The sequence below is a fragment of the Lissotriton helveticus genome, chromosome 5_1, assembly GCF_964261635.1.
Source record: "Lissotriton helveticus chromosome 5_1, aLisHel1.1, whole genome shotgun sequence".
NCBI classification, from domain to species: Eukaryota; Metazoa; Chordata; class Amphibia; order Caudata; family Salamandridae; genus Lissotriton; species Lissotriton helveticus.
This window is the reverse complement of record NC_136065.1, coordinates 75,724,561-75,750,201: the sequence shown is the minus strand read 5'-3', so window position 1 is coordinate 75,750,201 and position 25,641 is coordinate 75,724,561. Positions and strand designations below refer to the sequence as shown.

At 44.8% G+C, this 25,641-nt stretch overlaps 1 protein-coding gene across 1 annotated transcript in view; it reads right to left on the bottom strand.

Moving 5' to 3' along the window:
- MDC1 (mediator of DNA damage checkpoint 1) overlaps positions 1–25,157 on the bottom strand; it is a 189,223-nt gene extending 164,066 nt beyond the window's left edge. The window contains exons 1-2 of the mRNA XM_078641729.1: positions 25,041–25,157; positions 14,807–14,928 (exon numbers count right to left, since the gene is read on the bottom strand). Coding sequence (XP_078497855.1) covers positions 14,807–14,927 — 121 coding nt within the window. The 5' untranslated portion in view covers position 14,928; positions 25,041–25,157. The remainder of the gene's footprint in view (positions 1–14,806; positions 14,929–25,040) is intronic.
- Positions 25,158–25,641: the final 484 nt, after the last annotated feature.

Genomic DNA, 25,641 nt, shown 5'->3' with positions numbered 1-25,641 from the left:
AACGTTTCTGAATCCACATTTTGTTCCCGTCTCACCTCCAGAAAGAAAATCATTCTACATAGACAGACAGAATCCGTTACGAGAAGTACATCCAGTAAAGAAAGAGGGGGGTGGTCTAGATCGAGTATTTGTTTACACCCCTATCACAAAAATAGAACTCTTGGAAATGAAAAAGTTAATTCCCTGTCACGATAAAGATCCAGCAGGGTTCCACCGTGAATTAAAGGACATGCTCCGTATGGGAGAATACACGTATCCTGACATCATTAAAATGTTAAAGGTCCTGTTGCCTGCGGGCATATATGAAAAACTCAAAGAAAAAGAATGGGAGGTGGGAGAGAAAAAGATAGATTGGACAGCATTAGAAACTGAAGATAATACACGAGTACCAGGTATCGGTCTTGGGGATAAAGCTAAAGCTTTGCCCGAATTGTTAATACAAGTTTTGCCAAGATTACTAGCCACGAAAAAGGAAGATTGGGATGCCATCTCAGCCTGTAAACAGAAACAAGACGAAGATACTAGTGATTTTTATTCTAGATTTGAGAAATGTTTTATTATTAATAGTGGTCTGAAAACAAGTAGTGAATCGTATCCCCATCTTTTTGTCACCAAACTAGTTGAGAATTCAAGTCCACAAGTTAAAAATCGAGTACTGAAAGTCGAAAGTACCTGGCAAGCTAATACTCCGTCACAGATGCTTCAGATGCTCCAGTATCACCAGAACAGAATCAGGGAAGAGCAGGAACACGAAAGGAGACGTATGAAAGACACGAAAATGAAAGTACTAGTTGCACAGTCTGTTCCGCAAGACAGTCAGAAGAGGGGTCCGAATCAAGCCAGTCATCCTGCAGCTCCCGTTAAAGGGACATGCAATTACTGTAAACAGCCAGGTCATTATATAAACGAATGTGCAGTTCTGAAACACAACATAGCTACTGGTAAAACTAAAGAAAGACCACGTCTGCCTAGACAAGAGCAAGTTTCACAGACTTCCCAGCCACCGCAGAATGCACAACAGACAGTTACAGTACCGCAGCCTATAGCTGCAACACAACACGTTACACAGCAGATGTACCAGTACGCACAGTCAGAGTATCCAGATTATCAACCGTATTCATGAAACAGCCTAGAGAGGGAGGTAGGCTTGCCTCTCATCGAGATTCCTGTAGATCAAGAGGGTCCCTATGTACATAGTCAAGTATTAGGGAAAGACAGAAAGTTTCTGATTGATACAGGGGCAAGTAGGACTACCATCAGTCATGACGAGGTTCCAGGGGCTCCACTCTCAGGCTCTAGAAAGGTTTCCCTTGGATTTTCAGGAAAGCCTATTGTTAATGAAATATCGAAACCAGTTACTCTAGAAGTTGGTCCATTGTCCCGAACTACAGACTTGTTACTCACGAAATCATGTCCAGAAAATTTATTAGGTATTAAAACTCTGAAAGAATTAGAAGCAGTCATATGCTGCTCCCCAGAAGGGGTGCGACTGTTCCTGAGAGATTTTAAAGGTCATTATGTATTACGAGATTTTGATCCAAGATTATTGAACGTACCACAGCATTTATGGGCGCAAGGTCCAACTGATGTAGGTAGTATGCACATCACACCCCATCGTGTCACTCTGAAGAAAGGTGTTGTATTACCACGAATCCGACAGTACAAATTGCCACCTGAGGCTGTAGCAGCCTTATCCAACATTATTGACGAACTTATTGTTCAAGGAGTGGTTGTAGAAACTGACTCCAATGTATGTAATTCTCCTATCATTCCGATTCTGAAACGTACTGATCCAAATGCACCTCCAGTTTATCGATTAGTGATTTACCTTCGAGAACTTAATAAATGTATCATACCCCAGTACCCTGTGGTTCCAGATATTTCTTCCCTATTGACAGCCATTGATTCCGAAGCTACGTTCTTCACTGTTATCGATCTCAAGAACGCATTCTTTAGTGTCCCCATTCACCTAGACAGCCAGTTCCTTTTCGGATTCTGTTAAAATGGAAGAAGTTATAAATTCACGCGAGCACCTCAAGGTTTCACAGAAAGTCCTAGCATTTACAGTCAAGCACTTAAAAGACAACTAGACAATATTCACATGCCAACTGACACTGCCCTGCTCCAGTATGTCGATGATCTATTGATCACAGCCCGTTCTGAACGTGACTGCGAGCGTGCGTCACTGACAGTCTTGTATTTCCTGGCCGAGATGGGGCACAAGGTGTCCCCTTCCAAATTGCAATTCTGTGTCCAGCAAGTGGTCTACTTAGGACACTTACTGTCCAAGAGGGGTAGGCAGTTGACACCTGACCGTATCCAGTTAATAGCACATCTTCCACAGCCCAAGACACAGAAGGAGGTACGAGCTTTTATCGGCCTCACTTCTTACTGCAGACAATGGATTCCTCAGTACGCATTTCTAGCCAAGCCACTGATACAGTTAACGACACAGGAGGCAGCCGTATCGACTGTCCTCCCTTGGACCCAGGAACATACACTTGTTTTCAATGAATTAAAGAAAGCTTTATGCCAAGCACCTGTTCTAGCAACACCGAACTACAGTAAGCCTTTCACACTTTTTGTCACTGAACGTGATGGTACTGCATTATCTGTTCTCACACAAGATCAAGCAGGACAATACAAGCCTTGTGCTTATTTTTCTAGCACATTAGATCCAGTGGCCCAGGCTCTGCCTGCGTGCCTCAAGTCAGTTGCAGCCACAGCTCTAGCTATTAGACAAAGTGATTCCATAGTGTTAGGACACTCCCTGACAGTACAAGTTCTACACTCCGTGGAAGTTCTTTTAAACCGAACACAGACTCAGCACTTGACAATTGCACGTTTAACTGGTTATGAACTGACACTGTTTCAGCCACACATAGAAATCAGACGCTGCAACATTTTAAATCCAGCTACACTGTTACCGTCAGTTACTTCAAATCCTGCCACACATGACTGTGTGGAAGTTGTTAACACCATGACAAAGCCAAGACAAGACTTGACAGACATTGCATTACCTGATCCCGACCTGACACTTTATGTGGATGGTTCATGTATGAGAACAAGTACAGGAGAACTAGTAGCCGCGTATGCAGTAACTACTGAAACCGAAGTTATAGAAACACATCGTATTGACACCCTGTCTGCTCAAGCAGCAGAGCTTGTCGCTCTGACCCAAGCCTGCATACGTGCCAAGAACCTGAAAGTTAACATATACACAGATTCACGTTATGCATTCGGAGTCGTACACGACTTTGGAGTGCTCTGGCAAGAAAGAGGTTTTATGACTTCTCATGGAACCAAGATTCAGCATGGCCCCCTCATTCAAGCTCTGTTAGATGCAATACATTTACCGACAGCTATCGCCGTCATGAAGTGCAAGGCACATACGAAAGTCACTGACATCATTTCCCAGGGTAACGATCTAGCAGATCGAACAGCCAAGCTCACAGCTCAGACTCCAGACATTCCAGTTAACACGACACAGACAGACATTCCAGATCAGACCACTTGTATGACAGTTAAGGACCCTACACAAGATGTAATAGATACAGTTACATGCTACTCCCGATGAAATAAAGAAATGGTCCGAACAAGGAGGGGTCCAGACAGATCAAGGATGGTTGACGAAGGGAAAAGCCACATGGTTTCTCCCCGACTCTATGGTTCAAGTCATTATTAACACCGCACATAGTCCAGCACACTTAGGAGAAAAAGCCATGTTAGACAGCATCCAGAACCTCTGGTTCAACAAGCATTTACGAGCAGCAGCCAAACAGAAAGTGCGTACCTGCATGATCTGTTGTCAGTTCAATCCAGGTAAAAGTGTCCCGGTGGAACAAGGTGGATTCCATCCTCCCGACCACCCTTTTGAAGTCCTCCAGATGGATTATATTCAGATGGAGCGCCTAAGTATGCGCAGAGAAAGGCATATATTGGATGGTAGCACTGCCAGTCGCCCTTTTTTATATGAGAATGGTTGCTCATTCCCGTTCAGGTCTATCTCCGTATGAGGTAGTGTTCGGTCGTCCCCCAAATATGTGGGGTACACCTAGACCACGTACAATTACAGATGTTGACAGTAATATGCTGACAGATTACCTAGCCTCCTTGATGTCTGCACTACAATCTTGTCGTTCACAGGTTGCCGCTGCTTTTCCAGCCAACACCGAAGTGAAACCGCATGAGGTCGTACCAGGGGATCTGGTACTTGTGAGGAACTTTGATCGTTCAAGTCCGCTGGAGCCCCGCTGGAAGGAGCCCCGCCTTGTACTGCTTACAACCAGGACAGCCGTGAAGATAGAAGGACGAAAAGGGTGGCTGCATTCCAGCCATGTCAAGAAGTTTCATGGACTCAAACCAAAGACTTTTCTTAAAGACTGCCCCGTTCTCAAGGACTGCCCAGACACTGAATCTAAACTTTCCTTGTTAGAGAAAACTCCGCAACAGGAGTATAAAGAGAAACTAAGGTCTAGTAAGTCAGCCAGTTTAATTGTCTAAGTCCCTCTCGGGTGAAACGGTTAGACAGGTTCCTGACATGTATGAGATAGACCCACACAGTGAGAGAGTTAGTCAAAACTCTAAGAGAATACGTTATCAAAAGAATCTTCGAAGTCGATGTATAGTTACTCTGTTCTTTCTGATATTTCTGAGTCTTATGGTTACTTGCATAAGTTATGCTTTACATTTATGTTTTCCTATTTCACATGTACATATGTTTTCTAATATTACAGTAGAGCACACATTTAGTGACCTGCCTCCTCACGAGTTATCCTATCGTCTTGCTATGCGTAATAATACTTTTATCCGAATGCTGCACTATTCACACCAGACCAGCAATGCCACTAATTGTTGGGTGTGTGGTCGACTCCCCCCTTTTCAGACACCGAAGGGAGTTCTGCCACTCTTTCCCTATCCGTTTTCACACAATGGTTCGTGTGGAGCATGGTCCACGTTAACGTCATCCTCGAATGATATGTCCTTTCTGAATAGAACATGTTTCCCAGACAAGGAAGGACTTTCCCATAGAACAGGATTAGATCTAGAAAATGAAGTATATGATCTAGGTAATTATTCCTTGAATTTCATGGTTTTGAATGTTCAGTCCGAGACTACTCCAGATTTGCCTGCTATTTCGGTTCTACCAGTCAAAGGCAAATTATGTGTCAGAAAGAATGGTTCCACACATGTAGGACATAGTGATTGTACTACAGTGGTCGAGTATAGTGATAGTGGGAAATCTATTTTCAAAGCCTCACGTCATTCTTATTTTGTGTGTGGTCAGACCGCATATGTTCGTTCGTCTGCCCCTCGATTGGGATGGAACATGTTACATTGCCTTCCTACTGCCACCAGTTTTTCTAGCCCCATCCGATTATCACAGAAACACACATCTAGTACACGTTAGACATAGAAGGGAGACTGAGTCCCCAATTGTCGATCAAACTGAAACTGCTCTAGAACAATATCAAGACTTCAATAAAGGTTTCTTTTTCTTTATAGGTCCTGTCCAGAATAGTAAGTTAATACGTAGGCTAACCAGAACCCTTGAAGCAGTAGTGAATGAGACTACTTCCGCTCTAGGTAACTTAACTGAAGAGCAATCTGCTATCAGATTTGTCGTGCTCCAAAATCGTCTCGTTCTTGACGTCATACTGGCCGATAGAGGAGGAGCTTGTAGAGTCATCGGATCTAGTTGCTGCATTTTCATTCCTAATAACGCGCCGTCTGTTTATTCAGCTATAACCAGACTTCATAAAATTGCCCATCAGTTACACCAGAATCCAGGCACCTGGACATGGTCCGGTTGGCTCTGGAGTATCATATCTGCCTGGGGATGGAAAGTATTGTCATTCCTAGGTATAGCAGTAATGATCATATTCAGTTGCTGCCTCTGTTTACAATGTGGCCCTGCGATTTGCGGCTTGTGTGCTACCTCTTGTATTCCTGGTCCTAAGTCCCGTTCCAAGACAATTCGAGACGAGCAAATGATGCTATATGAACAGATAGATGGTATCATGAATATTGATGTTTCCTGATGGAAACGTAGGGCACAAGGAGGGAATGAGGAAAATTTAATTTTGCCTTGTCATATGTGCCTACGTGTTCCCCATCCTATGTTATATGTGCATGATCGATATGCATATATCCCCCTATGATCGATTAAAGACGCAATTATAGTTGTGTCCAACTCTAGTATGCCAGTATCCAGTTCTCGTGAAAGCAACGAGTATTAGGCCTATGTTGCCACGTTTTACAGTGTGCACGTTAATTCCCCGCATTGTCCCTGTTCCTAGGCCTCAAAGGGCCCGGACACCAGATTCAAGCTCCCATCTCCTGAACCCACACCGAGGAGCGATGCAGCCCCCACCTGCATCCCTGACCCTTCACTTACTTCCTGACAAACAGCGCGGTGCCCGGCCTGGCTCTGCCTGCCTGTCTGCTTGCCAAGAATATGTTATGCTTCTAGTTATCAGTTCAGCTCTCCTTCTTCGCATTCCTACGCTACTGAACCGCATAAACAGTTTCAGCTATAGTCTAGTCTTTCTCTCCATGCAAGAGAAATACTGTATTAATATTCATAGAAGATTCATAGCACACGCAATACATGTAGAATATATGCATGCACCAGCCTTAGTGTCAAGTAGCCTTTGCCCTGATAACTTTTAGATTCTATCAACATGTACTCCAAACACCAGATACCAGATATGCTATAGGTACATGTCGTCCTGACACCGCAGACTTTAGTCTCCTCTTCTAGTGCAGAAGTCATAGCCCCCAGTTCTCCCCGGTAACACGTCACTGCCCGTTTGCGCGCACCATTAGGTTAAGGGTCCCAGCTGCTCAGGTAGCCCCCTCCATGTTTCCGCCCATTCATGACACTTCTGTGACGTTCTCATCACATGTCTATGTGCACGCCCTGTGCACGCCTTCTTTTCACGCCCATGTCTTCTTATCTTACGCTTGTCACTAGTTACGCCTACTGTATGTAATGTAATTGAAATGTTTTACTATATATATATAACCTGAACTGTTGATGAATTGCTGCAGCTGCCTCTCCATTTTATTTCAGGCTGTCCCGATTCTGTCCCTTCCCTTTTGCCTGAATAAAGCCCGTTCGACTCGGATACATCGGATCCTGCCTCTTATTTATTGAGCTATCTGTTATTATTAATTGTATTCAAAAATAGTACCGGTAATTAATTATTTATTTACCACATTTCACTTGACAGATGTTGGACGGTTGGGGGAAGGCAAAGGAGGGGGGTTATTTGGTCAAGAGAGGTCTCTACTGTGTGTACCTCTGGCCTTAGTGAGGCCATGAGACAGAATCAGTATTTACTGAAGTGGTTCCTCATTCTCTTCCAAGGCTTCTGGCTGTACTTCTGTTGAGGATATTGTTGTGCTTTAATCTACAAATAAGTGCTTCCACTGCTCCCCCACCATAAGGAAGGTCTAGAGGGAGACCGTTCCCTTGGAGCCCCACCACCTCAGCATATAAGGCTCGGTCTTCAACAAAGTAATCAGACCATTTGCTTAAGTACCAAAGATCGCACATATCCTGAAATGGGTAGACCCGCATATTTTGATGCATCTTTTACCTGAGACTTTGCAAATGAAGGAATGGAAATTGTATATCCTAGCTGCTAGATAAGCTCCATCATCGGAGACTCCTTTAATCCCCACAGTCAGCAGGTAAAACACCTCCTCTTCTTTTACCGTAGTAAGTGCGCAATAAGATGTCCAAATATGTAGAGAAAGGATCCCAAAGGGTTGCAAAAAATAAGACGGACGGCTCTACAGCATGAAGCCTGCAAACACAGTGCACTTGCTAGCTGTATTTGTTAGAATACCCAACCGTCGATGTGCCTGAATGATAAACACATGCTCACTTTTGTAGAATTCAATACACTTGCTGGCCTCTCTGAGAGACAATGTTCTCACAAGGAGCCTTGTGTTGCCTCTCCTACATTGCAGGGCAAAACATGGTGGCATCAAAGTGTCACATATATCTGCACACTAGACACAATGGAGCTTGTCATCAGTCATGTTATTGCTTACAATCTTACGGAATGCCAAAATCTTGATTTTGAAGAACAGAGTAATGCATTCCAGGCAATGTCTGCAAAGAATGGGACATCACATGAGGCTTAAAGTCTGAACTGTTCCTCCTTTGGAGGAGACAGTGGCTTAAAGTCAACCCAGACTGAATCAAAGAAGTCCAGGCCTCCAATGACTGGGGTTTGCCATCAGACTCCTGGAACTAAGGGTCATAAGCACATAAAATGTCTTCTGGGCTGTTCTTTCTTCTGAAGAGCATTGGCTGATGAGCCGAAATGACTACTACCAGCCCAGAGTAAAAGAGTCACATAGATTTGGTGGAGTGAAGGAATCACTGGTGCTGGAACAGGTGTCAACAGCATTGAGTGTCTGCTCATCATCGAAAAATGATTCCCTTAGAGTAATCACAGAGACAGGACTTTCGGACACTCTCCCTTCCTCTTAAGGCTTTACCGGAGGATCAATGTGAGTATCGGTCAGCAAAGCACGCGCCTGGGACTCCTTTTTATTTGTACGAGTCTTGGCTTTGCTCTTTCCTCGTGTTCAAAGTTGTGAATGTCTTCCATTGTTTACATTACTGTGTACTGACATACAAGAGACAAGCTGAACAGAGACAGCATTTCAGAAATTAAGGTTCGTCACAGGTGCAGAACTGATTAAGTTCCAACACCGGTGCTTTTTCTCGGGGCTCTGGTACAGGTTTCCACTCTTAGCCACAACTGTGAGGAGGAAGAAGCACTGGGATGAGTTAGTAACTTCCCCAAATGACGTTTTCCATAGTGTGGGGTCCTTGGTCCTGGACCAGCCAGAGGAGTGCTCCGATGTCAGCCTGCACCCAGTGTCTAAATGGCACTGCCCACAAGCGGACTCACAGTTCCACTGCTAAATAGTAGTAAATTACCTTTGCTTCACCTCTAAAACAGGTTCTATATATTGGAAGTCACTATTTCGCCTATTTAACTTCTACTTCCCGAAAAGTCCAATGTACATGGTGCTTAAAATGTACCTATTGCATGGAAAGTTAAATGATGTGCGCGCACACACACACACACACACATATATATTATTCACTGAAAAAACAAAGGTTACCAGGACGTTAGTTAGGCTCAGATTTCGCTAAAACAAAACCAGTGAAATTCAGCAGTTATAGTTACCTGAGCTAACTATAATGTATGCCCCCACAAAGCACTGCTTAGGACTTTGCATCACTCATGATATGGTGTCATGGGATAGTATGCACTTTATAAATGCAATTACAATACAATAAGTAGGCTGCAGTGCATATTTACACATTCCACATGAGTGACCAAAATATATTTCTGTCAAGAGCACTTCTGTGCTTTGGCTAGGCTGCAGTTTAAATGCACTGCAGTGACACATCCGTGGAAAACACTGATTCTTATATATTCATATATAAATATAGGACATACTGGGGTCAGGATATCCTCACAGTGAAATAAAACTCAAACATTTAACTGAGTAGACATTTTCCTAATAGGCGAAGGTTGGGATTAAAATCTTTCTTTTCAACCTGCTCCTAGAAAAGGGCTAAATAAATGCCTCAAATTATTTCCAACTTCGTTTTTAAATTCTGACTTTACGGTGAAATCAGACTTTCCATAACAAACAGAATAGTAACTATGTAAAAATCTACTTTAGACAGACTTAGCCAGAAATAGCTTAAACCCAGCTCTTTTTTTCATAATAATAATAATAATCTTTATTTGGATATAAAATAACATCCTTAAAAGAAGTGCCAGCAGCAATACACATTGTAAGAGCAAAAATAACATCAATGATCAACTTTAAGAGGATAAAAGTTCCCACATTGCATTGTGCAGTTCCCTATTGAACAATCCAAGTGACGTTTAAAAATGACTTTTTTTAAAAAGAAGAAAAAAGATACGGAGTTTGTTATACAGTGATTTACCGTGTTGAACTTGTAGGCCCAACCTCTGCCACTTATCACACATTCAGAGCTGGAGTACATCCTTGGCTGGGAGAACTAACTACCCTGGGTCAGAGAACAATGACCTGCCTCTGAGCCCAAGAAAGGCCAATGGATGTTAACTGATGAAACCTTAACAGAAGCTAGCTATCTAGGAGAGGACAAGCGCAGTGATCAGAAGAAAGGGCCGCCTTCGTAGTACTGCTTGACTTGAAGATGCAAGGGAGGTCTTCTCCTATTCATTCCCAGGGTCTTCCAAGACAGCTTGTCTCCAATCACCGAGTAGGCGGGGTGAGGCGGTGGGATCCACCTATCACAACTCCAGAGCTGGAAGATGCATTATCGGCTAGCAGAGTTAACAACCCTGGCTCAGAGAGCAATGGCTGGCCTTTGAGTCCAAAAAAGGCCAGTTGGTGCTAACAGCAGACACCTAGCAAGACTTAGCTTTTTAGGAGTGGACAGGAACAGTTGGCAGAACATAGAGCAGCATTAACCTACCTCTTTTAACATTGAGATGCCACAGAGGGATTCTCCAGTTCATCCCCAGGACCCTCCTACATGGTCTGACTCAAGTGGACAAAAAGCTACATACGGGTCTGTATTTTGCCGGTTTCGTCCTGCCATTTGGAAACAGTGGATGCTGGGTAATTTATTATAGTAAGGCAAAAGGGAAGTGCTGCAAAAGGAAGTGGGGGAGGAGCAATTAAATAGTTTGGATTGGGTGGTACAATGTTTCCAGTTACTAACAAGTACATAGGAAACATCTGACACTTCAACCACCACCTCTTCAGAACATTCATGGACCCAACAAGACTTTTTATAAAATAGGCGACCCTGCTGGAAGAGGAATCCTGACTTCTGTTGGAAGAAGAGGACTCACACAAAGGTTTCTGAAATAAGATGGCACCCAGGGACTAGAACTGCTCTCCAACGGTCAAGCAATTTGCCTTCTATTTACCTGCTTCAGGGACCCAGAAGGACTCCTGACACCAATTTTACTAAAGAGGCCTAGGTCCTGCTGGCTGGAGAGACATCTGGTGAGTAGAAACCTACCATGAGGAGCTGGGGGCTGCAGTAGAGATCAGAAGAAGCTTCCCAGCAGCTGGAGACTACGTCTGAAGGTAAAACCTTTGGCGGGGGAACATGCTTGCTGTATCCGTCTTCTGCTCCATCATAGTCGGCCTGGAATTGCCCCTAGGCCCTGTTCCACAGTGAACTGTTGTTTTACGTGAAACACCCATCACATCGGGGTCAAAACATTGGGGTGCTATCGCACCGCGACTTTTACATCGCATGATCGTTGACATCGCATGCTTTTAGTACGCATGCTACAACGGCGCTATGCCATTAACATCGCATGCAATTACAACGCATGCGATGTTAAGATGCCATTACAACGGGCTTTTCCTTGTCACGTCCAAGCCAAAATGCAGACGGTCACGTACCTTTGAATAAATCAGAAACGGGCTTTTCCTTGTTCCTGGTCACGTACATGCCAGCGCAGATGTAAAAAATAAAGAAACAGTTGTTTTATATTTATATATCTTAGAATTGCTGCATCGATGACAGTGAGAGGATGTGGGCTGACGTATAGCTCTGCCGACTTTGGTGCTGTCAACCAGGGTTCGAGCCTCCTATCAACGCCCTATCAAGTCGCCACACTTACAAGTGCAGCGCTACATTAACTTTTTATGTATTCACAGCCTAGATATGTTATAATGGCGCAGATGTCAATTTTCAGATGTCAATATTGATGGGTGGCTGGGTGGATGGATGTGTGTGTGGTGAGTGGGTGGGTGGATGGATGGAAGAATGGATGGCGGATGGATGAATGGATGTCAATTTTCAAAAAACTGTGGCTATCACTAGTGGGTGGATGGATGCATGAATGAAGGATGGGTGATGGTGGATGTTATAATGGCGCAGGTGTCAATATTTATGGGTGGCTGGGTGGATGGATGTGTGTGTGGCGAGTGGGTGGGTGGATGGATGGATGGGTGGGTGGATGGCGGATGGATGAATGGTTGGTGTATGTGTGGATGGATGCATGTATGGGTGCTGGGTGGATGGATGCATGGATGGGTGCTGGGTGGGGGATGGATGGATGAATGGATGGATAAAAGTGTGGATGGGTGCATGGCGGCGGATGGATGAATGGGTGCATGAAAGACATTGCTCAGCCTCGCAGATCTAAATATTAAAGAAACAGTTGCCAAGATTAGGTTAGTCAGGTTAGTCAAAGCAGGTGTGCGCATTAGTAAACCCTCACAAAATATTTTGTAAGTATTGTCTCATGGTTTATTGAGTATTCCAATGCTGTATGTATGTTTGTATGTGCAATACCAATTTGGTGAGGAATGTGCAAGATTTGCTTTACATAAACTAGAGCATTTTTTTTATGTTTAAAAACATTTGAAGCGTTTTTTAATTCCTACAAAAATTAGGAGTCCTTCTCTACGTGTGTCTGAATTCCTTGTGTTTCTTTGTACAGATGCCTTCAAAAATGTTGGATTTTAAGGTTTTAGAGGCGAGGCATTTACCCTCTTGTTCCTTGTGTGGCTTATATACTGTAAAGTGCTGTATTTACTTTATGAGTGTGTTGGATTTGGTGATAACCAATCTGTTCTTGCACATGAAAAAAACAAATATGTAAAGAGATGGGAATTGGTTTTTCCTCGTTACGCCTTCTGGTTCCTATGATTGATGTTTTATCAACCCATTGGGAGTATTTCTCTTTCACCAGCATCGGTACAAATGGATAGACATGTCTGTCTACTTATGAAGTGTTCGCACTGCTGTGCAGGTAAGGTCAGTGGTCCTTGCACTGTAATGGTAGGCCATTGTAATGGTCTTCTTTAAGGCCTGCTTAGACACAGCTGTATCGGTCTCTTCAGCCACTGGATCGTTTGGCCATCGGTAATCTTAGAACATCCAGGAAGATAACCGCTTACCCCTTCAGCCATTGCTTTGTAGAAGCACCAGTCACATGTCACTCCAAGAGACCGTATTCAATGAAAAACAAAAGGAACACACACTCGTAAGATTGTGGTGAGCTGGCATTCGCTACAGAAGTATTGGAAAACCCATAACACCCAGGGTCTCTTTAGTCTTGCTGTATGCCTATGACATGCACACAGGCATGCACAAAGGCTGTTTTTTTTTTCTGTGACTCGGTTTATGCGCTAACAGGAGTGGTAATAGCGTTCTTCAACACTTGCGATGGAGTGTCACGGACACATACTAAAATACGATTTATTAGCAGGCGGCGTGATGACCTGCGATGTGTTGCACAAACGCGGCAGAGACACTACAAACGCGTGGGGATACCATGCGCACTGAAGGCCTGCGATGTAATGCCGTTTGCGAAGTGAAAACGGCGTTGTCTTTGCTCGCGCTGTGTCGGTTTCCGAAGTGCGATCATACAACCTTGTTTTACATAGTGCTCGACTTTGCTGGAATATTTTGTAATGGTACACTAGGATCGAGAGAGCCATGACTGGTTCCAGCAGTGTGGGGGAGGAAGGTTAGGAGCGGAGAGGCGCAGGACAAGTAGTGGTCCTGAAGTTTGTTGATCTGTCGAAATCTGCAGTGTTGCAAAGAGTGATTATTTGGAAATTGTTTTCTGTCAGCCGGGCACCACACTTGAGAAGAGGTTAAGAAAGACAAGTAACACAGGTCCAAGAGAGAGAGAAAAGTGACCTTTTTGCTTCTAAACAACTTCGTACTAGGAGTGACGGAGAGCTTGGAGCAACTTGTGTGAACCGGACAGGTGGTGTTTGAGACTCTGTTGATGACAGCTATTAAGAAATTACAAATGAGTGCTAGTAATGTGGAAAAGATGGTTTTGCGAGCGGACAGCAAACTGGAGGAAAAGCAAGCACAACTGGAGGCAGCGCACCCAGGTTTAGGGATGGAGCATCAGCTACATGAGATAAGGAGACCTGATGGAGGTTTCAAAACTGTGCATCTGGAGTCACCTGCTATCCTAGTGGATGGTGATCTGATGGAAGTAGTCCAAGCACTTCTGCCAGAGGAGGTGCATGAAGGAGAATCCCTTGATGCTCTCAGTGTTCTTAAAGTGGTGCGACTCTCCACTAGAGACAACACCTGGTAGAGTTTCAGAGCCGAACGGAACCATCCCTGGAACTTGAGGGCTTACAAAGGAAGTCTATCATGGAGAGGAGCAAAGTTCTACTTTTTCCTGACCAGAGCACAAGAAACCAGTCGGGTGCAAGAACTAAAGTAAGCTCATCGGGACCTTTTGAATGAGGCTTTGGTGTGAGCTCGGCCAGGCTGAAGCTGTCCAGAAGTGAGACATATTTACAGATGCTGCTCAGAGGTTTCTGGCAGACATTTGGTGGATACCTGATGCCATGGACAAAACAGCCTTCTCCTACAAATATTGCCCAATGCCACCACACTGTGGGCATAGGGGGGCTGGAGGGGTGTTGGGATACCTGGCATGGTATACGGCGGACGATTTTTCCCTTGCTCGTATTTTGAGGTTATAGTTTGGTTCATTTTCATGCTGTGCTCCCTCCTCACACAGGTATTAATTAGGTCTGCTAACCAAGAAGCTTGTAAAAAGACAGAAAAAGGTACAATCTGGAGTTACTGCACAACCTGCAGAACAAGGAAAACATGCGATTATCTATAAGGTGTCTAAAGGTAGCACACTGGAAAAGTGGTGTGCAACATTCGACTCAATTTGTGAGAGGGGGCGCTTGTGCTGAATAGTAGCTTATTTTATCCTATCTAATCAGGACAAAGGCACCTCGGTTCCCTGGCACTCACCTCGCTCTGGTCCATGTGCACCGCTGCAAAGGCGGAGCTTCCCAACTGGCTCCTGGCTTAACTCTGAACCATTGGAGCTGAGCAGTGTGTCCTCCCAGTCCAATAGCTGCGTCTGTTCCATGCTGTGAAACGGGAGAACAAAAAAAATAATTTTAGAACCTCAATAATTATTGAATAATAGTATGCAAAAAAATGTTAAGTATTGCGCTTTGCACCATTATAGTAACACCACTGCCTAGCACTGAACAAGTAACCCAGCACCAGATATGATGGTAATTCAGCACCACCTTAAACAAGTCACTGACCTCGGGATCAGCCTAGCCCCAAAAACAGCTTCCCAAATGTATAACCTTTGTAAGATACTGGATTATTAGCTGAGGGGCTAGGAACCCACCTCAAGTTATAATCACAGTACTTGTCAGGGTGAACCACTAAAACCTTTAAATAAACCAGACCTCAACCCTCTGGTGGCTCTGGCACAGAGCAGACAGGCTTAACTTGGAGACAATGTGTAGAGTATTTATGCAGCACTATAACAGTAATAATGTCGAATTGCAAAACAACAACAAATAAATCAATATCAAATAAACAAAATGACAAATATCCAAGAAGGTGACCAGAGAGATGAATTTTTAAAGTTTTAAGTAGAAATAGCGTCAAGAAGCACAAAGTGTTGTTGATAGTCAATAGTCACTGGAGAATATGGTCCAGGCACAATTTAACGCTGAGCACGATAAAGCGAGGGTCGGATACACTGATCAGATTTGTCCTGGTCAATGATTTTACCTTCCGACGTTAATCCTTTAAGTCCCATTCTACCATAGTACACTACTAAAGCCCCCCAGTACCTCATAGGATGTACTTAAAGACTCACAGGGTGGCAGGCAGAGGTCAACAGGAGGGTCATGTCCAGGTCCAGCTGCTACTGGTCAGCTGGGCAGTTGAAGGACAAGACCTCTTGTAGCTTATTGCGTATGTGTAGCTTTGAGAGGAAGTCAGTCTTATGACCCTTCGAAGCCACTTTTTTGAACTGGGTGCAAGAGAGAGAGCTGGTCCCACTCAACTTAAGCTCTGAGAACGGGTGGTGCATGTGGGGAGTGTATTATGGTAATCCTAGTGTCCTCCCACATTCAACACTAAAATCCAGTCCCAGTACCCTCAACAAATTCAGAGACAATTCTGTCACTGCCATGCATACAGTTCTGTTAGACTGAGCCATTGAACTAGGTTAGTGTAGTGCCCTTCCATTCATTTCTGGTGCTTTGCAGCAGTTTTAAGATCTTCTTAGAGTTTCTCGTTACTTAAATGGGTGTAATTTCTGATATGTATATGTTTCCCTCGTTTTCATTGCTTGATTTTGCTGAGAAAGTGTCACTCATAGTTGTTGAAATTACACAGAAATTATGAAAATATCACACATAGCAATCTGAAACCTTGGCAGTTATGGTCCCTGTCCTCAAAGCAGTTAACATCTGACCACAGGGGAGCAGGGAACAGACAGAACAACGCAGGCAGAGCCACACGTGCCGAACAATGCAAGCGCAACCTCGCTTCCCTGAACAACGAGTCTGCCTTATCCATGCATATGCGTGGTTAAGGCAGATAGCGGTCTAGTGTTCAGGATAGTCGAGGAGAAGAAGAGGAAGCATAGGAACAGGAAGCTCCAGACGAGGAGGTAAGTGGGGCTGGGGGTATTTTTTAGGGGTGCGGGGTCAGCTTTAGGGCTCAGAGCCGGGGGAGGGGGTTTGGGGAAGGGCTATTTTTGGGAAGAGGCAGGTTTTTAGGGCGCAGGGCGGGGTTCAGAATAATTTTAGGGGCTGGGTTTGGTGGGAGTTTTCAGGAGTGGGGTGGTTTTACGATTCGGGGCACAGGATATAGAGGTCGTTTTTAGGTCTCGCCTGAGCCAGTGCTCATGCGCTGCTCTGCGAGGCATTTAGTAAGGGCTTTTAAACTCCAAACAGATGCTTGTGAGTGTGTAGTTTTTTTTATCACTTATTATTGGGCTTTGCATGCGACTTTCTAAGAAAGACAGCACGCAATTGGCCCAAGGCGGGTACATGTCCCGCCTTCTCTGTTCTCTGGCCTAGGGTGCTCGCGAGCAAGCATCAGCACCATCGGTTTCCAATTATCACGCCTGTTAATTGGAAACAGATGGCGGTCTTCTCCTGCAGCAGCGGGCACAAGAGCGCTCGCACGCGCACCACTTTCGGTCTTGTTTTTTTCTGCCCTTCTTCTCTCTCATGCTTTAAACTATTTTCTCATCTCTACCCCACTTGCTTTTTTTCTCCCGTAGCCTTATCTTCCTTTACTGTTGTACTTCCTTCTGTCTCTTCCTTCGTTTCGTCCCTTTTGCTCTTCTTCTACCTACCAAGCAGTCTTTATATTTAGTTTAAGATCGTGTGTGCGTGCAAGATTGCAAAACAATCACCGATGTCAGATGCAAGTGCTTATCTCAAAGAGCCGTCCCGTGAATCATTAAATAAAAACACCAATTACTGATATCCTAAGCGATAGAACCTGTACGACGTGAATCCATGCACTGCCAAGTCTGCAATCGTCGTTCCGAAGTTGGTCAATTGAGTACCATTAAACTTGCCAGCACCGACAAATATTTCCTTGCATCGGGTCTCTGCCGACACCCCTGGATGTCCAGAACCTTCACAGGGGGCAGCCTAGCGGCCTTCAAAAGGGCGGGGGCCTCCTGGAACGCCACCAGGCCAGGGGAGCTCCACACTCACGGGCCCGCCATTGTTGGCGGTGAGGTCCCTCCCCCGGTTTCAGAATGTCATGCAAGATGAAAATAGTTCAATGAGACAAGGGTCTGCTCCTTTTTGGAGTTGTTGAAACTTTTAGATGTGCAGTTTTGTTTGGAACATTTACGTTTTTCTTTAGGCGTAGGTACCATCTCCAAGTCCCTTACGTTAGTTCTATTATAAAGCCTGCAATGGAATTTTGATGCTGTCGCAAGTACCTCACGCGATGCCGTCTTGCCACACTACAAGTTGGCGCATCCTTTTCCCATCACATGTAGGTGATTGGCACGGCCTAGCGAGTCGAGGCATGCTTCTTATGATTACAGAGCCTTCACCATTGCGGTCTATTCGAAGATGACCATTCCTGCATGACTTGCAGCAATTGCATTCCTCTTTTAGCTCCCCCTTCTACTCCCACTCAATTCTCACACCTCCTCACAGTCCCCAAGTCGTCTTTCCTTTGCCATTTACGGTCTCCTCTCTCCTTCCATTCTCTACTATTCCATGTGTCTTCTTTTCACTTCACTGCCTGACGCCCCCTTCCTCGCTCGTCCTGCACCTTCAATTTCTCCCCATCTTCCTCTCCCTTCTTTATTATGTCTCGCCCCACCCCATCCCCGGCCTTCGCTCTCTTCCATTCACCATCTGTCACCCGTCCTTTCCCCTCCTCCTTTCACTCAGTCATTCCATTCTTACCCCTCCTTCATTCACCACTGCCTCTCACCCTTCTGTAATTTTCTTTCCTAATCTCGCCTCTATCAGTTCTCTTCTTCTCCAGACCTTTCCCTCTTTGCTATCTCACCTCTCGCTACTCTCCTGTACTCTCCTCTATTCTCTTCATCCGTTCTTTCTCCAATGTCCCCTCTCAGTGCCAGTAGGTGGCATTTGCAGCTGTGTCGTTTATGTCCTGTGCCTGGCCGCTCCTCCCTCCGTCTCAGATAATATAGGTTTTTTGTACTCTATGTCTTTATTTCTAGAGCATCCGTTACTGCACGTGACCCCACTTCAGTGGCCTGCATATGTACCTCGGTGCTGTATAAGCAAGATGTACACTTCACAGCCTCTTACAAAATGAGTTTTCTTTTCCTCCTCACATGCAGTTAGGGTTTCAGTACCATCCGTCTGAAGGTGAAATGTATCAAACAATTTAAGAACAGTAGATGTTGTAGCACCCAGGATAACGTAGGTGCTTCAGGGCTAAATACTTATAAGGACCCAAAGGGGAGACCTATTGGCTATGCTTGTTTTAATTGGGGCAGGGTTTTAGGTCTCAGGGCAGTGGAAGGGTTTGGAGTAGTTTTATGGACAGAGAGAGGTACGTTTTAGTGCTCTGGGGAGGGGTCGTTTATGGTAGGGGGGCAGGGCTTTAGGCCTCAGGGAAGAAGGGGGTAGTTTTAAGGGCAGAATTGGTTTTAGACCTCATTGCAGGGGGCACGGTAGGGGGGTTAGAATTTTAGGGCTTAGGGCAGGGGGGGTCGTGGATAGGTGCTCTTAACCATGCTACCCACTAACCATTCATGACTTTACAACAAAATTACATGGTAAAGGAATGCGTGGTTAAGAAGCACTTGTGGTCCGGGCTATGTGGTAGAGGCACTCGTGGTTTAACCATATGCGCCTTTGTCATACAACACAGGGCAACCTGCCAGTTGACAGGGGAATACTTACAGAAAGGCCTCCAGAGGCTTTAGACAGGCAAAAAGTCATGTTTCTAAAATCACTTTCCTGTAATAGCTAGACAAAAATCGATTACATTGGATTTTGCTTAACTATGAAAACGTCCTGGAAATATTTCTCTAGCTGTTAGCAAGCCGAAATTAGCATCATATGGTGTTATAATGTAATCCAGCATTTCCTTAAGGAAGCAGCCAGTCTTGCTACAATGAAAATAACTTTTACACGTTTTCACTATAAGGACGTGAAATATTAGACTTCTAAATAGCCTACTTTTAAATACAGGGCCTACCGTAAGTGTGATATTTAAACAAAAGGTTTATGCCTGTAAAAAGGGTTAATTTTGACAGGTTGAATTTACAGTCTAAACCTGCACAGCCAGGCTGCTCGTGGAAGAGCTACAGCCATGCTGTACTCTGTCATAGTAGTGGTTGGCACAAGGAGTGACGCAGTCCATATGAGACATTAACGTACAGTCCCTGGGTACACTATGGTTACCATACACTTGAACAGTAATTCCCACTGGTGGCCGATTTTTGGTGGGTTGCAAAAGTCCAAACAATAAATAAAGATGGCTTTGAATTCCGTATTTGTCTTGCCAAATTTGCTGAGCTTCAAAGACAGAGCTCAAAGCCTTGACTATGTCTTTCAACAATTCGCCACATGTTCTAACATGGAGATTGGTGTTTACAAACTCCTTTCACTTTGGAGTCAGATAAAGAAAAGTAAAGACAAGCTTGTTGGGATACATGTGTATGAAAGGAAAGGCTGTAGTGTGTCCATTTTTTGTAATAAAATGTAAATACTGCAAATGAACTGCATATATTCAGCAGTTAAGAAAGAAAAATGAAGCACATTTTTTTGTAATTCTGAGGTGTGATGGAAACAAAGATTTTATTAGGATCAGAACAAATCAAGACACTCCAATGAGGCGACCCTTAACATTATTAACCTGGGCCACACCCAGTGCCTGGGTGTGTGAAGGTCATTTTCCGTAAGGAGGAAACCTTTCTCCTGTTTTTGATTGAGCGCCCCTGTGTGTTCTCTCAAACATAGACAATAACCTACAACTCACAATAGGAACTGCATGCTACTTTATGTAGTAACATGAGCTTAATGCCAGAAGAACGCCCACACAGACGAATGTGAAGTCAAGGACTTCATTGTGGTAGCAAAACCCAGAGACAACAAGGACGCCACATTATAGTAAGACCAACCCAGACACAAAATGCCTATTCCCGGACTCAGTGCCCACGCATAACCCACATCTTTAGGGTTTGTACATTTGCTTGCTGTGCAAAACCCACACCCCAGGACAAACCATAGACTACAATGACAGCTCTGACACAGAAGTACCACAATAGCACAGTTCCAGAAGCCATCCTAGATAAAAGAAATACAAGTATATCTGGCGTTTCGGGTTGTACAGTTTGCTTTGTTACAGAAGATTTCAGAGTTGTTCAAGATTGGTCCTCAAAAGATGATTTAGTCCTTTTCTTCCGTTGTGTTATTTTGATCAGGTCCTTTTCAGTGTTGATGTTAGCCAAGACCTTTTGATTTTACTAGATATATATTATACTTATGTAGAGGGCTTTCAGTCCATCCTCCTCATCTACCACTCTGTAGTTGTCAGCCACTACAATGAACTAACAGACTTCAGCCACTTGCCAACATCACTGAAAGCGACTTCATTCTGCTCCTTCACAAAGAACACAAAGGAGTTCCCTTCCGTACTAAGGACTGCTATGACAAAGTCTGCTTCGCGAGGCCCCAAAAATATTTTTGATTTTAGCCGAAGTGTATTTTTTATATGAAAGGAGGCATAGCAGCTACTTTGAAATAAAGTTTCACAAAAATCAGGACAAAACCAGCACCGACAAAGCCAAAAGGCTTGCAGCCAACACAGACCTATTAGCTTTGCAAATACTTGTTAACATCTTGGACCTGTAGTTCCGCTTCTTTAATGGAATGATTGAAGTACAGGTACCAGAATGTAAATAAGCATTGGAAAAGTCAAAAGTTCTAGCTTTATAGTGTCAACATATGCAAACAGAGGCATTCAAAATGTATATTGACATGTGTTGCAAACATAAATGTGGTTTATCACCTTAAAGACTGACGGCCCTATTGGCTTTGTCAAAATGGATTACTTTTGGCACAGAATGCATACAGAAGACAAATAACAGAACATGTAGGGTACTCGTACTCAGGCCAAATTAAGATCTTTTACATTTTAATTAGCTGAAGAATGGTTATTTCAAGTTGTTATATATGATGCAAGTAGCACATTTGTTGCTATTCTTCAAATTTTGGGATTTGCAGTCCTGTATTTATAAGGAAAGCAGCAAAACTTTCAAGTACTTGAATGCAAAGGACTACAGGACTCGATAAGCTATTCGCTCCTGACCTATTTTGTCTAAACCATTTTTTTTTTTTTATTCTACAAACATTTCCTAACATTTTTCTTTTACAATAAAAAATTGATAAACTACAACGCCAAGGTCTCCCACAGCCCCTCCTGTTCCGGTGAAAGAAAAGGCACGCACTAGCTTCCATCTCCGGCTGGCCTAAAATGCACTTCTGGTGTATACTTTAACTGCAGATTGCCCAACCCTTTAAATATTATTCAGGCATCAGACTGGATCCAGAAAGTTTAAAGCAGTGCACCTTCACGGTTAGGGTGTTGTGTGGCTCAGCATCAACGTTGTTTCACTCCAGAAGTGACAAGCAGAGCTGTACGCTTACAAATACCACCCACACACACTGACAGTTCCTTTCCTTCTGCTACTACAGACGCAGATTAGGAGCTACTCTTTGGTCTTGCAGAGCCTTTTTTTCCAAAATTTTCCAGTGTGCAAGGGAAAATGTCACCTCTTAAGTCAACAGGGATCAAGCCATGTAGGGGCTGTTGCAAACATATCTGTGGTAGACCCTCACTTCATAGGTCAATGGTGCCTTGGGTAAGAGCAGAATCCCAGGGCATGAGATGCCTGCGCCCAAATAAATCTGAAGCTCATACGGAATCGCAAGACGAAGTTTTATGTTGCCAAACCCCAGAAAATTTGACGCTGTAACCGATCAATGTGGAAAGGAAAGTCCTGTTCCAACGTCAAATTAGTCGCAGTTGAAGTCTTCAGGTCAGTCCAAGAAGAGGCATAAGTGGTTCTAGCTGGAAATGGATCCTTCCCACCTCTCTTGGACTCCACAGAGGGAGTCAATGAGCCACCTGGTCTTGCTTCTAATCTTCATCAGAGCTGATCTGGAGCATCCTGAATTTCCAGGTCTGACTGCAACATCGCAGCGAGTAGAGGCTTTCAGCTAGGCCATGCTGCACATTTTCAGTACTTCACTGTTTCCTTTTGGCACTCCTTCAGATTTGGCTTGCAGTCGAGCTTCTGATAGTGGGCCCTCCCTCAGCATTGTCAGTGCCCCTTGTAACTGCATCGAGTTCAGTACTGCCTCCAGTGCAGACTTCAGTCCTGGCACCACCCGCTGTGCCTGTTCCCTTTGCAGACACCATAGAATATGGAGAACTTGCAGTCTATTTGCTGTACCATTCTGTTCAAAATCCACTAGGACCGACAGAGGCCATGTTCGGTTCCCATCGGAGCACAGCTAACCAGCAATCCTTCCAATTCTGATACTTTCATCTCAGCACGAGATGTGGACCCAAACCTTGCACTATCTGGGGCCGTATTATGGAAAGTGCCCCAGAGGTGCAACAGGCATATGCGTCCGCTTTGCGCACCCTCCGGGCACTTTGGTATTACCGAAAGGGCTGCAGACCCTTGTGCAGCCCTTTCTGTAATATAGATCGCACTGGCCCACATACAGCTCTAGTGATATCACCAAAGGGTGTTCCCTCATTTGCATGGGATCATGGCCCTCCGTCACTCTCTCTCCCTCTGTTAGATAATCAATCCACCAGACCCACCTATCAACTCCCAGCTTCGAACCTTCTGTGGTCCCTGCATCTGTTCCAGAGTAAGCGGGCTATCATAAGATGCGTTCTTTTGTTCTCGTTGGAACTTGAGAGCAGAGGTCAAGGTGACATGTCATTCAGAAATGCCCAAGCAGTACATGATCCATGGATGGAATCCGCCCACAAAGGTACACAACCATCTCAGGCAACCAGGAGTTCTACACTCGGCATCGAGACTGCTCATTCAGATGCCTCCGCACAAAAAACCCTAAGAAAATCTGGCACTCAAGCTGCTATTACAGGCAAAATACCATGATGAGTAATCTCCCAAATCCCTCTACCCATGCGCAAGTGGCGCATCCACTCTCAAAATACAGTAATACCTTTTCTCATTGCTTGTCCCAGGCACCCTACTTCTAACATGCTGGATATAAACTATGTGTTACATTCATTTCACAAGCAGTGTGCAGTTTTTTTGAGGGGTGAAGTAGATGGGGACCATGTAGCTCGAAGACCTGTAGGACCACTACTGGCCTGAGAAGCCATTTCTGGGGTACTACAGCATTCACCGAGTGAAACTGGTGAGATGCGTACCTCTATGTCTACTACTGCCAACTGCTAGGGGAAAAAAAGTTTGCAAAATGAGTGCTTCATTTCTGATCAAGGGGATAGTCCCTGTCATTAAGTCGCTCGCCAAGAGGCAACATTTCAAGCATAAACATTGTTATGGACACTTTGCCTATCCTGCACCTTTGTGTGAAGCAGATATATACACTGTAACAATGTTAATTTAAATAATTGTACTTCTGAAGAGCAAAGGGTCATACAGGAGAACGTGGGCTGCAAAATTGTACTATGCCTTCTCCTTGCACCAGTCCGGACTGCAAGTTTGTTACTCTGTTTGCATGGATCTAATGGCCTGTGTTTTCAAAACAGCTGTAGGTGAGGGAGCAGGGCTGGGAGAGAAGTGATTGAAAGATTTGTAGCTGGTAAAACATAAGGAGTGGGGGACAAGCACAATATTTAAGGCGACCACATGAAGTTGCATTGAACGCCAGTTTCTAGATATTCTTGAATTAGTCTGTCTCCAGGCTACGGGAATCGAATAACATTTGTTCACGTAGCGTGCATATCTTAGTCGTATAGAAAGCATGGCGTTAATATATTATCGTCTGTATATGCCATATCCTTGGATCCACTCTTGAGGTGTTTGATTCTTTACACAATCACGTTTTTGGCACTTTCAAAAGCAGACATAGGAAAATCTGGTAAACTGCCTTGCTGCCAACTTTATTTTTAAATTTTTGCTAATGGTATCTTTGATAACGAAGAGATGTGTTGGTAGGTGTAATGCTCCCGCGTTGCTTCTTTCCAAGCAATATTTCATATGAGTGGGTTCGAAACATATTGTCACTTCCTGTAATCTGTGATTCACAGGTCACTTGATGCTTGCTATCTGTTGTGATGAGACGGTCGTACAGGTCAAAGGTCATGTGGTGTAATTTCCTGTAATGTCACATTCTGCTAACTCCCATGTTTTAAACATGAAAAAATAAATCCTACTTCTTTTTGGCACAGAATGTTGAGAAGTATGAGGATGGAGAATATGGACTAATGCGGGAAGGGAGGGACCCGAGTAGGATGGGAAGGTGGGGGTGAGAAGAGAGAGGTGCAGAGGAAAAGAATAGTGTGTGGAGGATGGAAAGGTGGCGGATGGATAGAGGAGAAAGATAAAACATTGTGGAGGGCAGGGAGGTGAATAGGAAGACAAATCGTGTAAGAGGGTGGGAAGTAGATAGGCATAAGGAGGATACATAAGGAGCGTGCGTGGAGGAGGATGGAGTGCCGGAGGAGGGGATAAGAACACCCCCTGCCCGCCTCTTACCTGGCCCGTCCGTGCACTCAGCCCAGTGCCCGTTATCGGTATTTAACGCATGATCTGTGTCCCCGTGCCACCAACTACTTCCGGGTCGGTGACAGCCAATCCCGCGGTTCAACTGTTCTGCGCGTCATCGGGAATGGGCGGGGCTCGTAAGGTGGACTTTGGAGTGGAGGTTTGCCAGCGTCCGCACCAATCACAGCGCGCTGCTCGGCATTGCTGATTGGCTGTGGAGTAGGCGCGTGCCTCTGCGGAGTGTAAACACCGCTGGCGGGTCCGGGTGGGTTGGGCTTTCCTGGGGCGGTCAGGGGAGGCTGCGGCCTGCCCGGGCAGCTCCTCTCCGCGGGCGGTGGCACCAGGGCCGCACGGAGCCGGCGGAGCCTCAGCTGTGGGGCGGGCAGCTCTGGAGTGAGGCCCAGGGCTGCGTGGGCGGCGGTGGTGCTGTCCACGGGCGGGGGGAGCGGGCTGCCCGGGTGCAGATAGTTAGCCCGGATGGGGTGTGTACGGTCACACGGGTATTTTTTCTAAAAACAATTACAGTCTACTCTATACTGTCTGTACTTTTATACTAGAGCGCTTTAAATAAAACAAAGCTCGTTACATAAAG